Source organism: Microtus oregoni, unplaced genomic scaffold (assembly GCF_018167655.1).
Source record: "Microtus oregoni isolate MIOR12 unplaced genomic scaffold, Mior012 000015F_ref0000493, whole genome shotgun sequence".
NCBI lineage: Eukaryota > Metazoa > Chordata > Mammalia > Rodentia > Cricetidae > Microtus > Microtus oregoni.
The window spans coordinates 9,485,896-9,503,237 of NW_024543074.1; the positions used below are offsets into that span (position 1 = coordinate 9,485,896).

General features: G+C 47.1%; 1 protein-coding gene and 1 pseudogene across 1 annotated transcript; one reads left to right on the forward strand and one right to left on the reverse strand.

Moving 5' to 3' along the window:
• Window positions 1-1,746: 1,746 nt before the first annotated feature.
• CUNH17orf67 (chromosome unknown C17orf67 homolog) lies at window positions 1,747-17,342 on the reverse strand. Its single transcript, XM_041664072.1, has 4 exons — window positions 17,288-17,342; window positions 16,160-16,260; window positions 2,989-3,123; window positions 1,747-1,769 (listed from the first exon to the last, which is right to left on the reverse strand). Exons 1-3 carry the CDS (start codon window positions 17,340-17,342, stop codon window positions 3,007-3,009), a joined length of 273 nt encoding a protein of 90 aa, XP_041520006.1. The 3' UTR covers window positions 1,747-1,769; window positions 2,989-3,006.
• On the forward strand, window positions 4,623-4,726 carry LOC121457216 (annotated as a pseudogene).

Consider the following 17,342-nt stretch of genomic DNA (forward strand, 5'->3'; position numbering starts at 1 on the left):
CAGCTATCATCAGGCAATCCCGTGTAAGAAGCCTGTCTCACAAGCCACAGCTTCATTTACTGTTTTGTTTTGCAGAGTTGACACAAGGAACTCCATTTTTGTCCTGCCAGGTTTCTTTCCCATTGCTATGCAGAGGTTCAGCAACTTTCTCCTTATACCAGCCCAGCCCAACCTTCCCAGAGACAGGCCCACCCCGACACCACTCAAGGTGACTCCCTACCCTGCTTGAGCTTTGACTGCCTAATTCTGGGACGGAGTTACAGGTGAAGGCTCAGGGGTACAGAGAAACAAGCACCCTGCTTTCCACAAGAATCTCTCCTTTGCTAGAAGACTGGGTATGTGTTTGGTCTTAAGTTATGGTCCTGTTGGACTGACCTCGAGCTAATATCTTCCTTGCATTTTTATTTATTTCACGTACATGTCTATTCTATCTATTCATGTGAGTGGGTGTGTGCGTGCCACAGAATGCTTGTGGAAGTTGGAGGATAATGTCCAGGAGTCAGTTCTCTTTATTCATCATGCAGGTCCTGGGGATCAAACCCGGGTTGTCAGTCTTGGTAGCAGGCACACTCACCCACTCAGCCATCTCACCGGGCCCCATCCACATATTTAAAGAACAGTTTATGGGAGGGAGAGATGGCTCCGTAATTAAAAGCACTATCTGCACTTGCAGAGGACCCAATTTCAGTTCTCAAGTCCCCTCTTTTCTACCCCCCCACCCCCGCACACATGGTGACTCACAGTTCTCTAGTAGTTCCAGTTCCAGAAGATCAGTGTCCTCTTCCTGGTCTCCCCCAGTGTAGCAGTGTGGCACACCACGCCCATCTGCACTCTATGCACCACCATACCATTCGTGAACCAGGCAAGGGGCTGGAGATTGAGATGTACAAAGACTCATAGACAGGGACACGGGTCATCCTTGATGCCAGAATGCCCAAAGAATGCCCCCCCTTTATTGTGTCCAAGGGCAGCTTATATAGGGATAGCCACGCCCCAGCCAAACGCATCAGAAACCATTCCCCTGCCATCAGGAACGCCTGAGGGTCTCGTGCTCAGAGCAGCTGTAGGCTCTCAGGAGCCCTGTGATTCAAGCTGTTAGTTTTCATATCAGGGGAAAACAAGTTGTTTGCAAGAAATTCGGGATCTGGGGGGTTCACAGCTCCCAACACCCCAGCACATGGTGAACATACATACATGCAGCCCAACACTCACACATAAAAACTAAGATTAAATAAGCCTTTAAAAAATAGTGGCGCACTATTTGGAACTGGGTTTACAACGGTGAATATGGCAAGAAATCCCCAGTACTCCCCTAGTGGGAAAAGAGACACACAGAAAGATTAGACACCAGCCTTTATTAGTGCAGCAGAGAAATGAAAAAGCAGAGAACCCCAAACTCAGCAGCTCCCAGTGATGTACTCCCCCCCGCTCTGAGCAAGAGAGCCCACAGTGCAGACACACCACCCCAGGCCTGTTCTGCAGCCCCCAGCTCCATCCCTCTCCGGAGGACTGGGGCTCCGCCTACTTGCAAACTGGTAGGAAGGCTCTCAGGGCCCTTTGATTCAAGCTGTTAGTTTTCACGATGTGGGCAGGTTAGTAAAACAGAGCAGAATATATATTTGTCATTCCCTCTGAAGGCCACTTCTGGCCTTCCCACAAAGAGCCGCAAGTTCCTGAGGTCAGAAGGCTTCATTTCTTCAGTTCCCGATCAGATGGAAGACGAGCTTCTCTCTGTCCCAGCAGCCTCCTGATCACTGCCTAGAAACCTGCTGTAGAAGAAAGAAGGAGGAAATAATTTTAGAATGGTGGTAAGGGTGGGGGTGGAGGTGGTGGGAGTGGGGTGGTGATGGGGGTGGGGGTGGAGTGGGAATGGTGGGGGTGGGGGTGGGGATGGAGGTGGTGGAGTGGTGATGGGGGGATGGTGGTAGGAGGGTGGTGATGGTGGGGGTGGAGGTGGTGAAGGAGGAGAAAAAGGAGAGAGAAGGAGCTACCAGCTGTTATTTCCTGAATGTTCCCTCTGTGTGCACCAATTTTGAAAGATTTATTTTATTTATTTATTATGTGCATGCGCATCTGTGTGTGCAAATATGTGTATGGATGCAGTGTGCCAGGACGCCAGAAGAGGGCGTCAGACTTTCCTGGAGTTGGAGTTGTAGAGATGGCTGTGAGCTGCCAGGCGTGAATGCTGGGACTGAAGTCAAGCTCTCTAGAAGAGCAAAAAGCACTCCGGGTTTTTTGTTTGTTTGGTTTGGTTTGGTTTTTTGAGACAGGCCATTGATGATGTCAGGGTAATAAGACAGTCCATGACAGAACTGTAAGAGCACTCTACAAACTCCCGGGTGACGTTCTGAAGGGACATCCCTGTGCCATTACAGTCACACAGACTACTCAGCAGCAAAGGTGAGGAGATTGCTCGTGACCACACATAATCAACCACCCGGTTATACCCTGTCCTGCTTGGTCTGTAAAAGCCCAGAGAGGGCTAAGCACAGTGGTGTATGCCTTCAATTTTAGCACTCAGAAGACAAAGGCTGTAAGATTTCTTTGAGTTGAAGTTTAGCCTGATGGACACAACAAGCTCCAGTCTATCCAAACTGGGGAGAGGGGGCTGCAGAGAGAGATGACTCAGCAGTTAAGACCTGCTCTGCTAGAGAACTCAGGTTCAATTCCTAGCACCCTCATGGTGGCTCACTACTGGCTGTAACTCCAGTCCCAGAGGGTCTGATGCCCTCTTTTGGTTGCTGTAGGAACTGCATGCATATCATATACAGATCTTTCCTGGATGGCAAATAGGGTACCTTCAGCACCTCATCTGGGATCTCTCAGTGACCAGTGGGCACCCCTGTTTTCCTTCCTGCCTGGCTCCCTTGCCACCCTTTAAACAACAGTCAGTGACACCTGGCCCCTGAGCACACTCCTCCAGGAAGTCTCCCCACCGTGAACATATTTCCCATCGTCATTCTCCCCAACAAAAGGCTGGGAACATACCAAGCTGGCTCTGGGTCCTTACACAGGGTGGACCAGGTCCCTGTCACAGTGAGGCTTGCAGTGGGGATTCAGCCAGTGTTCCAGAAACAGCTCCTCGGCGCGGTGCTCCAGGGCGAGCAGGTGGTGCACATACTCCTAAAGAGACAAACCCACAGCAGTGAGAGGCTCCTGGAACTAGCTCTGTAGACCAGAATGGCCTCAAACTCACAGAGATCCACCTGCCTCTGCCTTCCAAGTGCTGGAATTAAAGGCGTGCACCACGACCGTCCAGCTCAAAAATATCTTAAAACGCACAAGCCTTCCTGGAGCACTGGAAAGCCTTTAACAGAGGGCCAAGCTTAAACTTTAAGATGTTTCTGTTTTGAGAATGTCCTCTGGAAACTCTATAGCCAGTACTAAATACAATCATTAACAGTTTAAAAGAGGGGGTGGGACTGGGAAAGAGTACAGTTGGTAAAGCACTTGTCATACAAGATTAGGGCCTGAGTTCAGAACCCCAGACCCCACAGGAAGCAGAAATGGGTGTAGCGATGCATGCCTATAATTCCAGCACTGACGAGGCAGACAGAAGGAGCCCAGGGCTTGCTGGGCAGCCAGTCTCTCAGAGTAAATGAGTTGTGGAGAGAGTGAGAGGCCCTGTCTCAAAAAAAGAAAAAAAAATCCAAGGTGAAGAGCAATTGAGAACCTCTGACTTCTGCCTGCTTGTGTACACAGCTGTACCTGCACACCTGCACAGAAAAGCATGCATACACAAACACCATACATGTGCACATGTCTATACATAGACACCTGCACAGGAAAACATGCATACACAAACACCATACATGTGCACATGTCTATACATAGACACCTGCACAGGAAAACATGCATACACAAACACCATACATGTGCATACATCTACTCTACTGTACCTGTACACCTGCACAGGAAAACATGCATACACAAACACCATACATGTGCACATGTCTATACATAGACACCTGCTCAGGAAAACATGCATACACATACACCATACATGTGCATACATCTACTCTACTGTACCTGTACACTTGCACAGGAAAACATGCACACACAAACACAATACACATGCATACATCTATACATGGACACTTGCACAGGAAAACATGCATACACAAACACCATACATGTGCACATGTCTATACATAGACACCTGCTCAGGAAAACATGCATACACATACACCATACATGTGCATACATCTACTCTACTGTACCTGTACACTTGCACAGGAAAACATGCACACACAAACACAATACACATGCATACATCTATACATGGACACTTGCACAGGAAAACATGCATACACAAACACCATACATGTGCACATGTCTATACATGGACAGCTGCACAGGAAAGCATGCATACACAAACACCATACATGTGCACACATCTATACATGGACAGCTGCACAGGAAAGCATGCATACACATACACCGTACATGTGCACACATACTCACAGAAAGCCAGATGTGGTGTAGTAGCTATGTAGCTGTAATCCCAGCACACGACAGGCTGAGGCAGGAAGACTGCCATACATTCAAGGCCAACCCAGGCAACATAATGACTCTCAGGCCAGCCTGGGCTTAGTATGAGACCCTGTCTCCAAAGAAAAGAAGTGTTGTAGGGAAAGAGGGAAGGTTAACGCCACCCTTGACGAGGGCCTAAAACACACAGCCAGGTAAAGCCTTGCCACCTACTTAGTCGCAACTGCTGCTTTTTGGCCCTGGAAAAAATTACACTTGAGTGCAGCAACCCGGGCTCAGAAAGACAAACACCACGTGTTCTCTTTCATATGCAGATCCAAACTCCGGCCTCTGGGGGTACAGCCCTCACGTGGCGCAAGGACATACTTGCAAGCAAAATATTCCTGTGCATAAAATAAAAAACAAGTCTATGAAATCATGTCTAAGTAGAGAGAGGGCTATATAGAGAGACAGCATCTCAGAAACCAACCCTGGGCTACGGTGATTCTCTGTCGTAGGCCTCCTGAATAGATAGCTAGGGACTAGGACACATGCTACTCAAGCCAGGTAGGGATTTCCATTGGTCTGTTCTTTATGGCAACAGCAGCCACAGTACACTGAGTGTGTGCCTTAGTGCCTGGTGTACAGTAGGGCCCCAGTACAGCTCCCTGAAGAAATCTACAAATGAGTACATGACAAGATTGCTTCTGGTCCTACTATGTCCTCGGTGGAAGGTCCCCACCATCTGTGTTGATCGTCTCGCTGTAACAGCCAAGTGTACATAGAAGCAAAAGTCAGTATCTGTTTCACAGCGGCTGAAGTCATCCCCGAAGAAAAGTCACTGAGAATGAGAAAAAAAAGCCAGCCCTGGTTTCCATGACACTTGAGTATTTATTTTAAATGTTAGGGAAATGAATACACCACAAAGGCCTGAAAGCAGCCATTAGTCAAAGATGAAAAGCCAAGCTACAGATCTGCTAGAAACCACAAATTCAACAATTGCACTGGCCGAGTCCGAAATGGCCCGGCGTTAATGAGCATCTCAAATGTTCCTGGACTGGGAAAGCGGAGGGAGATGGAAAACAGGTTTTCATTGCTTTAGATTCTCTTCTCTGGGGAGGGAAGAAATTAAACAAAAACAAAAACTGGTATTTGTGTTCCGTGTCAAATGCCCATTGTAATGATTTAAGTGAATCATTTCCCAGTAGTGGGAATGGAAACCGCGCGTCGACCCTCGCTGGACTCGCATGACAACGAAATGTCCAGCGGAACCTGACCTGACCCAAGCATGACACAGCAAAACAGGTCAAAGCAGGAACTTTTTTCCAAGATGTCACTGTCCTTTCCTATGACATTCGAGCGGGATTGCAGATCCGTGGACATTTGGAAGATTTCTTTCGCTTGTTAGTCAAAGCAAGGTAATCGCACAAGCCGGAGGATGGCTCAGAAGTTAAGTGCCCCAGAGCCCCAAAGGCTCCGTGCCCCAGGAAAGCCAACGTGTGCTGAGCGCAACAGACAGCTCAGTAATTCTGAACCGTCTTTGAGACCATGGGAACGAAAGCCTGATGCAGTCCCTAGGACATTTCTCGCAGGGAGAAACATGAAAGCGTGTTTACAAAGGATACTTAGCATCATGCTAGCTTGATTTATCTGCACCCTGGAAGAACACGCCTGGAAGGAACACAAGCCAAAGTGGTCCAGCTTCCTAGAAAGGCAAATCCCCAGATACAGGAGTGCTCATGAACAGGATCACAGAAGACATCCCTGAAGCCTGAATGTCATCTTTCTTAAAGAGTTTGCATCATTCTCCTGGGCAATGGGGTAAACATATTCTTCCCTAAAATTTGGAAAGATTAAGAGAGGACTAACAAGTTTAAATGAGGTAAGAGAGGAGATCTCCTTGAATAAACTCCAGGTTCTACAGTAGAGTTCTATCCTGCTGAGTCCACACACACCCCCACCCACCCATCCCAGGAAGCACGGAGACATAACTAGTACTTAGTAAATGCCAATTGTCGGTTTGTTGCTGGAGACCCAGAAGTGAGACAAATTGTCCATCTCCTAAAACCATTTACAACAACTGTCTAATAGAAGAGACATAAAAATATCAAAACTGGGAACTGAAGAAATGGTTCAGTGGTTAAAAACACACACGGTCCATGCAAAGGACCCATGTTCGATTCCCAGAGCTCCTACTGGGCAGCTCTCAACTGCCTGTAGCTACTGCTTTAGGGAATCCAACTCCCTCTTCTGGACTCCACCTGCATACACATGTGTGCATACCCACACAAAGACAAGCACACAAATGCATAACTAAAAACTGAATCTTTTAAATAAATAAAAATGTAAGCATTAAATATAAAGTTCACCAAAGCACCACCTTCAATCTCCAGTGAGATGACGGGGCTGAGAGTCAACCCATTGTCTCTCTCTGGGCCTTTTCCTAGAAATCCACTCCGACGGTGTGTTTATGCAACGTACAACATTGCTTAGAAGATGCATAAGACATCTGTCTGTCTATCCACAGGAGAGACTCTCTATCCACCGGAGATCCCTTCTCAGCCCCCCTCGTGGATGCCTGCAAAAGCAACCTGTGAACTGAGCTGCCTGCCGCATACTATGGTTTTTTCCTACACACACAGGCCTATGATGAAGTTTAATTTACAAATTGGGTCAAGTAAGAAACCAATGACAATAATTAATTATAAAATAGAATAACCCAAATGTTATGCTACAGAAATGTAGAGGTAATTCAATCAGTAAAGTCCTTGCCCCCGCACAGAGCAGGGCCTGTCTCAGGGGAGGCTGGATCTGGGTAGGGAGAGGGTTACTGAAATTATCCACAATAATGACAAAGAAAGCTGAACAACCAGTTAGTAACGTACTTGCCTTGCAAGCATGAGATCTTGAGTTCAATCCCTGGAACCTACATTAAAAAAAAAAAAAACCCAGGCATATGCTTTGGAAATCAGTATGGCAATTTCTCAGAAAATTAGGAAACAATCCACCTCAAGACCCAGCAATACCACTTTGGGGTATATACACAAAGGATGCTCAATCATACCACAAGGGCATGTGCTCAGCTATGTTCATAACAGCATTATTCGTAATAGCAAGAACCTGGAAGCAACCTAGATGCCCCTCAACCAAAGAATAGATAAGGAAAATGTGGCACATTTACACAATGGAGTAAAAAGTAATGACATCTTGAAATTTGTAAGCAAATGGATGGATCTAGAAAAAAAAAATATTGTGTGAGGAAACACAGACCCAGAAAGACAAATACAATATGTACTCATTCATAAGTGGCTTATAGACATAAAGTAAAGAAAAACCAGCCTACAGGCCACAACCCCAGAGAAACTAGATAACAAAGAGGACCCTAAGAGAGACATACACGCATCTATATAGGAAGGAGAAAAAGACAAGATCTCCTGAGTAAACTGGGAATCTGGAGTCATGGGAGAGGCTAGAAGGAGGGGGGAGAAAGGGAGGGGAGTGAAGAAAACTGTATAGTTCAATCAGAACAATTTTTAAAAAACAGTCATTTTGGTGTACACTTTTAATCCCAGTGAGCAGCCTGTCTATCCTGCTTGGGGAGCTCCAGGCCTGTGAGAGACCCTGCCTCAAAATACAAGGTAGATAGAGGTAGGTAGCTCCTGAAAAATGATACTCAAGGTTAACCTCTTACCTCCACACATAAAAGCACAAATGCACACACACACACACACACACACACACACAGCTTATTGAACTGTACTTCCCTTCTTCCTGTGAAGTACAGGACTTGAGATGATGCAATGCTTCTGGGGTGGGATGCAGTGAGGTGAAGGGCAGAGGCTGTGTGTACGTGAAGCTGACTGGAAGAGAAACACAACTCTGCAACGGACTTAGTGATGGACACAGGACTGTCCTAGTCCCTGTTGTTGCTATGAAGAGACTCTGTGACCAAGGCAACTCTTAGAAAAGAAACCATTTAACTGGGGGCTTGCTTACAGTTTCAGAGTGTTGGTAGGAAACAGACAGGCATAGCACTGGAGCAGTAGCTGAGAGTTTTATACTCTGATCCCTAGGTAGCAGGCAGAGAGAGACAGTAGGCCTGGGGTGGGCTTTGATGTTTCAAAAGTAACATACCTCCTCCAACAAGAACACACTTAATGCCATACTTCCTAATCCTTTCAAGCAGTTCATCAGCCGGGTACTAAGTGTGTAAATACACGGCCTGTGGGGGACACTCCCATCCAAACCACCAAAAAGCTAAGTGACTGACAGGTGTCTCGTATAGAGTACAGGCACACGAGACCTTCCCACCCCAGGCAAGATGAAGCGAGACAGCGCAAGATCTCATCACCCTCCCCGGAATGGTGCACAATCTTGATCCTAGGCATTGTTCCTCGCTAGAATTCCCCATTTAATATTTGTAGACTCGGGGTGAGCATGAGTCGCAGAAGCTTGAGAAAATGAAAGTGCACATGAGGAAGGGTAAGTGCACTGAGAGAGCAGGTAGGGAAGAGAGAAGGAAGCACTGTGACATTCAGAAGGAAGAGGAGGCTGCCAGGGGGAGCTGAGGAAGGGTAAGTGCCCTGGGAGAGCAAGTAGGAAAGAGAGAAGGTAAGGAAGGCTAAGTGTGCTGGGAGAGCAGGTAGGGAAGAGAGAAGGAAGCACTGTGACATTCAGAAGGAAGAGGAGGCTGCCAGGGGGAGCTGAGGGATGAGGGCCTTGCCAGCAAATGGAGATGCTTATGAGAAGGTGCCGAGGTTTGAAAAGGAACGAGAAGTTCTGCGTGATTGAACATCAGTTACCCTGGAAGGGTGGCAGCGAACACAGGGATAGCTTGGGGCTAGGATGTCCCCAGGTCAGGGAGCACACTGCCTTTCTTTCTATAAGCAGAAAAGAGGCAGAAGGCTGTCTTAGTCAGGGTCACCGCTGCTGTGATAGAACACAGTGACCCAAAGAATCTGGGGGAGGAAAGGGTTGATCTCACCCATTCTGTATTAGGGGTCATCACTGAAAAGAGGTAGGGCAGGGACCTGGAAGTGGGGGCTGATGCAGAGGCCATGGAGAGCTGTGCTGCTTACTGGCTTGCTCCTTATGGCTTTGTTCAGCCTGCTTACTTAAAGAACTTGGGACCACTAGCCCAGGGATGGCCCAGCTCACAATAGGCTGGGGCTTCCCCCATCGATCACTAAGAAAATGCCCTCCACACTTGCCTACGACCTGGTCTTGTGGAGGCATCTCTCCAACTGAGGCTCCCTCCTTTCTGATGACTCTAGTTTGTGTGACATAAAACCCGCCATTACCAAGGCTTCAAGGATTATTTCCCAGGCTTTTTTTTTTAAATAATCACCCATAGGTATCACACACATTCTCCCATGTTAGCCACACAGTGAGCCGAATAGGCAGTTATCAGTTCCTCATTTCCTAGCCATGAACACTGAGACTCAGGGAGTTTAAACGGTTTGGCCGAGCTATGGCAGCGGGTCCGCAGTGAGCAGAGAGGCACAGACAAGTTAACTGCTGCCCAGCATGAGCTCCATGACCTTGTGGAAATCATACATAGCATCATTTTTTAATAGCTGTTTAAATAGCAGGCCCTCTAAATTCATGTCTACCTATAACATACGAAGGGACCCTTTGTCTTGGAAATTGGATCTTTATCAATGTTACCAACTGAAGATGACATCATACAGGATTCAGGTGGGTCCTATCCAGAACTGAGAGCTCAGATAAACCCTTTCTCCCCTAAGTTACATTTTTCAGGGTGTTTTAACACAGACACCAGGAAGAGAACTAGAATATTCCAACCTGGAAAAGGAGAAAATGGAGATGCTGTATCGCACAAGGAACAGGCCCCGCGTGTGACAGCAAGCAGGTTGGAGTAAGGCAGTCATGGGTTAAGAAACGGTAAGGACCACCAGTCACCACCAGGAGGCAGTGGAGGGACACGGTTCTTCACCACTTCCAGAAGGAGCTAACTCTACCAATACGTGACTCAAATCCCAGGCTCTTTGAACTGTAGGATAATAAAGTGCTTCTGTTCTAGATAGCACAGTCCATTACGGCAGCCCTAAGAAATGGAAACACAGCAACTGCGTGGAGGACGGAGGTGACAGTAAAATTTTACTCCAAATCTTATTGCTCAGAAACATCATCGTTTTTGCCCCCCACACACAGATGCACGTGGCCCCCATACAAATACGGGCAGGCCAAGTTTGCCTTCCAAACTTCCTCTCCGTTTTCAGAGCTGTACATGCAAATTTTTATTTAAAGTTTTGTCAAGAGTACAGGAAACTGACTACCAGGGCACCTCAGCGGGGAAAGGAGCTTGCCACATAAGCTTGGAGACCAGAGTCGGATCCCTGCAACTCACAGAGAGGTGGGAAAGAGAGCCAGCTCCACAGAGTTGTCCTCTGACCTAACCGCCCCTTTCCTCGGGTAGCAGAGATGAAAGCGTTGCCTTCTGCAGAGCAACATTTCCTAACTTGAAGGTGTCTGGGGGTGGCTGACTATTGCACAGACAGGGGCCATGCTTAAGGGGTGTGCGTACGTTCTGCCTGTCTGAGGAGCTCAGATGAAGCCTGAGAAACTTTCTAGGGACCATACTGAGCAGCAAGACTTGTGGCCTGACCCTGCAGATGGAGGCCAGCACTCTCACAGGCGAGGGGCTCTTCCAGGAGAAGCTCAGAATCATTTTTGCGTTGGTGACTTTCACACCACTGCGACCTCAATACCTGACAGAAAACAATATAAAAGAAAAAGAGTCAGGCTGGAGACACAGTGGTTAGGAGCACTGGCTGTTCTTCCAGAGTTCAGTTCCCAGCACCCATACCAGGTGGCTCTCAACTTCCTGTTACTCCAGCTCCAAGGGACTCTGTCACCTCTCACCTCTTTGGGCCCCTGCATTCACACGCACATAATCCCCACACAGATACGTGAAAATACAAACCATGGAGAGTATAAATAAGCCTGGCAGTGGTGGCACATGCCTTTAATCCCAGCACTCAGGAGGCAGAGGCAGGCGGTTCAGGGCCAGCCTGGTCTACAAAGTGAGATCCAGGCCAGTCAGGGCTACACAGAGAAATCCTGTCTCAGAAAAAAAAAAAAAAACTTTCATATAGATAGATAGATAGATAGATAGATAGAATATATATATATATATATATATATATATATATATATATATATATTATTGTGTGTGTGTGAGAGAGAAAGAGAGAGAGAGGGTGTGTGTGTGTGTGTGTGTGTGTGTGTGTAAAATCTTTTTGTTGTTGTTGTTGTTTTGGTTTTGGTTTTCAAGACAGGGTTTCTCTGTTTAACAGTCCTGACTATCCTGGAACTCTCTCTGTAGACCAGGCTGGCCTCGAACTCAGAGACCTGCCTGCCTCCGCCTCCTGAGTCGTGGGATTAAAGGCATGTACTACCACTGCCCAGCAATATCAACATTTTTTTAAAAACTTAGGAAATATTTGTTTTGGCTCATGTTTCTAGAGATCTTATGTAATCCATCAAGGTGGGGAAACCATGACAGAGATCTCAGTCAAGGCAGCTGGAGTGTGTGACTGTTCACATCATGGTGAACTGAGGAGCAGAGAGAGTAGGACAATAACCAGGGGTCAGGGACAATCTCAAAGGTGTACTTTCCTGACCCACTTCCACCAGCCAGGCCCCAGTGCCAACCGAAGAACAAATCTTCAAAACCTGAACCTGTGGGGACATTTCAGCTTCAGACGGCTTTCCGTTCTGCCTTCTCTTCCTATAGCCCCACCATCATGCAGTTGTCTCCAAACTAGCTTGGGTTATCTGGCTGGTCTTGGCCTCTTTGTGTGTGCTGAGGCTTCCTTAGACCTACAAGTCCTCTGACACAAAAGAATCACTATGACAACTCAGTCAACTCTACCTGTCACTGAACGGCACATCCCAAAATGAATGCCAGCCTTTGGGGAGCTCCCATCCCATTCCCAGGGGGTCCAGACCCTACTCTCCAAAAATCTCTTTGGAGCCAAGTTAATTATAAATGATCATCAGAGCCAGTTACACTACCACAGCAGCTTCAAGAGTCTCCTGACATCCATGATTGTCCCCACGGTGTACCCCCTGCCAATCATCATTCCTTCCAGGAAACCACTAACACAGACGGCTGCATGTGGCTGGGGGCTGCAGAAGATTTAAAAAAAAACACACAGCAAAACCAACTGCAAACCCAGCTGGGCAGAGAATTCCAGGAACTACCTCCCTTGAGCACCAGCCATGCTTTCTCTGAACAAACGCTGCGCCACAGTTCGCGAGAAGCGACTGTGAGCCTCTGTGTGTGTTTTCATTTTGAATTAACACTCCCCCAAAGCACTGCTCCATACCCTCTGCCGTGGCTTCTTTCTTCTCTAAACCAGTTTTCTGCCATCTAGTCACTTAGTGAGAAGCAAAATAAAATCTCCCCAATAGTCAACTTCTCAGTTACTTCCGATGACAGCAAGCACGTTGGTCTCCAGGCTTGGTTTCCAGGGGCACATGCTTTCCCCCAACAGCTGTCAACTAGATTCATTTGCCAAAGTCCACCTGTCCATCTTCCAGGTACCATGACAAGGAGATGGAATACACACGCAACGATGTCACTGCCTGTTTCCAATGGACAGTAGGGTCTGGAGGTCTAAATGAGCCTCTAAATGGTACCTGTGGAGTGGGCCTGATTGTATAAGTTCCCTGCTTAAAATTCCTAGATGGTTCCACAAATGTGTGCAGCCCAAAACTCAACCAGGTTGCAGTGATGGCCAGGCGATGTCCTACCTAACCCTGAGACAGCCTTCCACTGGCACCATTCCAGGTAGCCCAAGGCAAGGCCCAAAGAGGAATATGGAGGAAGGAGTTCAGACAGTCTGACACATGTTATTTTGCAAAGCCTTTTTCGAAAAACGCACGTATAGGCCAGACATGGTGGCACACTTTAATCCCAACACTCAGGAGGCAGAGGCAGGTAGATCTCTGTGAGTTCAAGGCCAACCATCCAAGGCTATATTGAAATACCCTGCCTCAATGAGAGAGAAAAAGAGAGAAGAGGGGAGGAAGAGGAAGAGAGAAGGAAGCGTGACTCTTCGGGAGCCAAGGACCCTTGGAAGATGTCCACTCTCTGTGAAGCTCCTGACCCTGCCTGGCCAAAGGTGGGACCTAACTGGCACCCCAAGAATGCTGGCAAGCACAGGGCCACCATCCTCGGCCTTCAGATCCAGCTATGTGTGTTGTCAGGGATGGCGATGGCCCCAAGCCAGAAGTAGGCACAGTGTCAGCAAAGGAATACACTCAGAAGTTTGTGTCTCAGCCAGGAGAGGACCATACAAGGCAGAGTTCAGAGCCAAGAGCAGCACAGTTGCAAGAGGCAGGAAACAGCTTCAACGGTCCAACGGTCCAACGGTCCAAACACCTGCAGGGAGAGGCCGACGGAGTTCTTCAGGAAGGGCCCAGGCGTTGCCCCACGGAGCTCAAGACAGCCAGGTGCAGGTGCTGGCAGAGAAAACCCTCAAAGACTGGCATGAAGTGTAGAATGCTTGTTTGCCCTACTTATGCAAGGCCCCAGATTCAGTCTCCGTACAGGAAGAAAGTTGATAGAAATGGTGGAGAGCAATGTAAGGGAACCTCACCCACATGCAGTTAGGAAAAAAATAGGGATTGGGCTAGCTGGAGTCTCGGGGGGGGGGGCAGAGATAAAGATGCTTGCTGTCAACCCTGACAACCTAAGTTCAGTCCCTGGACCCCACACAACAGAAGGAAAGAACCATCTCCCACAAGTGGTCCTCCGGCCTCCACATGAATGTACACACCACTAAATAAGTAAATGTAAAACAAAGAAAGAATGAGAGAAGGAACAAAGTGAACGGAAAGATTCAAATCTAGTCTGACTTGAGCCAGTAGTATTTACCATCAATTGTTTTTTCTTTTAATGCTGGAGATCAAATCTAGGGCCTTGCACATTTCAGGTGAGCATTCTACCACTGAGTTACATTCCCAGACCAATGAAAGTCTTTTAAATATCAAATATGTGCACTGAGTCCACAGTAACAGAAGGCAAATGTGGTTCCAGGTTCCTGTGGACCTCACATAAGAATCTGACAGAGAGGCTGAGCAGATAGCCAGTTGAGGGGTCCAGGAAAGAGACCAACCAGAACCACAGAAATACCACCAGACAATAACCTCCAGACACCCAAAGCTGGTACATTGTGATGAGCCTTCACCTGGATGAGGGAGAAATACCATGAATGTCAGAACAGTCGAATTAGACCCCCAAACAGGAGCTGAACTAGCCTGGCAGGGTCTCACAGAAAGCACTAAACACCCAAAATAAAGGCAGGGAAGGGGGCTATACAATTACTTTCCTCACTGTGATAAGATGCAACTTGAGCCTGGCAGTGGTGGCGCACACCTCTAATCTCAGCACTGAGGAGGCAGAGGCAGGAGGATCTCTGTGAGGTCAAGGCCAGACCAGCCTACAAAGTGACTTCCAGGACAGCCAGAGAAACCCTGTCTCAAAAAACAAGGAAGGAGGAAGGGAGGGAGGGATGGAGGGAGGAAGAGAGGGAGGAAGGGTTGTATTTATGTATTTAGGAGTGGTGTGTGTGTGTGTGTGTGTGTGTGTGTGTGTGTGTGTGTGTGCGCATGCATGTGTGTGTGCGTGTGTGTGCATGTGTGTGCCCGCACGTGTGTGTGTGTGTGTGTATTAATTAAATTAAAGGAGGCAATGAATTTGAGAGAGAGAAAGGGGATTACATGAAGGGTTGGTGAGAGGAGAAGGAAATGGGGAACAATGTAATTATATTACAATTTCAAAAAAATAAAAGAATGGGCTGGAGAGATGGCTCAGTGGTTAAGAGCACTAGCTGCTCTTCCAGAGGTCCTGAGTTCAATTCTCAGTGGCCACATGGTGGTTCACAACCACCTATGATGAAATCTCTTGCTCTCTTCTGGACAGCAGGCATACATGAAGGCAGAATACTGTATACATAATAAATAAATAAATCTTTAAAAATAAAAATAAATAAAAGAATATTACTTTTTAAAAAATGAAAGCTACCGCCCAGCTTTCTCTCTCTTTTTGAATGCAGTCTAAGACCCAATCCATAGAATGTTGCTGCCTACATTTAGGATAGGGTCACCCATCTTGAAACTCTCAGACATACCCAGAGGCTTGTCTTGAAATCAATGCTAGGTCCTGTTAAGCTGATAGCCAATATTGGCTATCCCAGGTGCCTTGGTTAAGAAAGACTAGGCAAGTAGAAACCATAACCCCCAGAGCAGAGCTGAGAACAAAGGCATCGACCAGAGGCAGCTGGTACCATGATTCTACCCAAGGTGACCACTGCCAGCTGAGGATGCTAATGCAGTCTGCCTGCGGGTTGGTATCAGCCAAAAGGAGCAGCTGCTGAGCAAACAGAGCAGAGGAGGGAGATGCTGAGCAGCCCCTTGGTATGCCGGGCACATACATCACATACCTGTAGACCCTGCTGTTTCTGTTTTCCATACTGTGTCCACAGTCGATGAGGAGAGCCAGTGTCCCCAGGGGTGAAGGGCACACACATCTTAGTGCTGTCTGTACTACAACCCCCATCTCACAGTCCTTCCAATGAGCAGCACTCAGTTAATTTCAGAATAGACGCCCATTCAGAAGACAGTGTGTGTTATGCAATTTCCAGAGCCAAGCACTCACCCGCATGGGCTCGTCAGGGAATCCAGGTTTGCTGGGCCTGTCCTGTCGCCGGGACCTCAGGAGCTGCTTGGCTTGCTTTTCTGTCAGAATCGGGGAGGCCTCTGAAAAGAATCAGGAAGAGACTTGAGGGCTCCCCAGGCCCAGGAGCCCACACTCCGTCTCAGTGCTCCAGGAGGACTTGCAAGTTCAATCGTGGTGAAACACAAAGAGGAATCTGTCCCAAAGGATGCGGCATTTCTGAGGACTCGAAAATTTTAAATTGTTTCTACTATGGTTAACTTAAAGTAAAAGCTTCAGGACTTAAAAATCTACTTACTTCTTGCAATGGTCCACTTATTTACAGCGGGCATTGATGTAATGTATAGTTTTTTTGTTGTTATTTATTTTGGCTCATTTTTATTTGTTTTGAGAAAAGATCTTTTGCCTTGCTGCCCTTGAACTCAAACGTCTAGTTGAAATGACCTTGAACTGATCGTCCTGAGTGCTGGAATTACAGTTGTTTGCCACGGTGCCCTGTTAACATGGTACTAAACTCAGGGCTTCTTCACATGCCAAGCAAGCACTCTGCCAACTGGGCTCTCCAGCCCTGCGCATGCCTTTAATCCCAGTACTCGGGAGGCAGAGGCAGGCGATCTCTGTGAGTTCGAGACCAGCCTGGTCTACAAGAGCTAGTTCCAGGACAGGCTCGAAAGCTACAGAGAAACCCTGTCTTGAAAAACCAAAAAAAAAAAAAACCATATTCTTTCCCAATCTTGTCTGTGACAAGAAGACCGTGTTAAATCCGTTCTTCACACATCCCACTCAGAAAGTATGATTGCAAAATGATTAATGGGGAGGGGGGCCTCACGCAAACATTAAAAGATATTAGCATAATAAAAGTACATCAAGCTTTCCATGATCATATATGAATCTTAGAAGAAGATGTAATTCAAGGCTTGTCAGTATTTCTGAAAATAGTACTCAAACACATCTTAAGTCTTTTCAAAGAAAGTAATTTACTTCCCTTCTAAATAATAGGAATTCGAGAAGCTTACTTTTACAAAAAGAAAGCATATCAAATTATTAATATATACTATATATGATCACGTCAGTGCAAAAACAGGCTGTGTCCTTCAAGAGAGAACCTACCTGAGGAGAAGACCAGCAGGTTGAGAGCAAAGACCAACACAAACAGCTTCTCCAT

What these genes read in the sequence shown, in the direction of transcription:
- CUNH17orf67 (XM_041664072.1), bottom strand. Translation starts at nt 17,342, where the DNA reads ATGGAGAAGCTGTTTGTGTTGGTCTTTGCTCTCAACCTGCTGGTCTTC. An exon ending in CCTGCTGGTCTTCTCCTCAG is followed by an intron (nt 16,261 to 17,287) that starts GTAGGTTCTCTC and finishes GATTCTTTTCAG; the next exon opens with AGGCCTCCCCGATTCTGACA. An exon ending in TCCCTGACGAGCCCATGCGG is followed by an intron (nt 3,124 to 16,159) that starts GTGAGTGCTTGG and finishes TTGTCTCTTTAG; the next exon opens with GAGTATGTGCACCACCTGCT.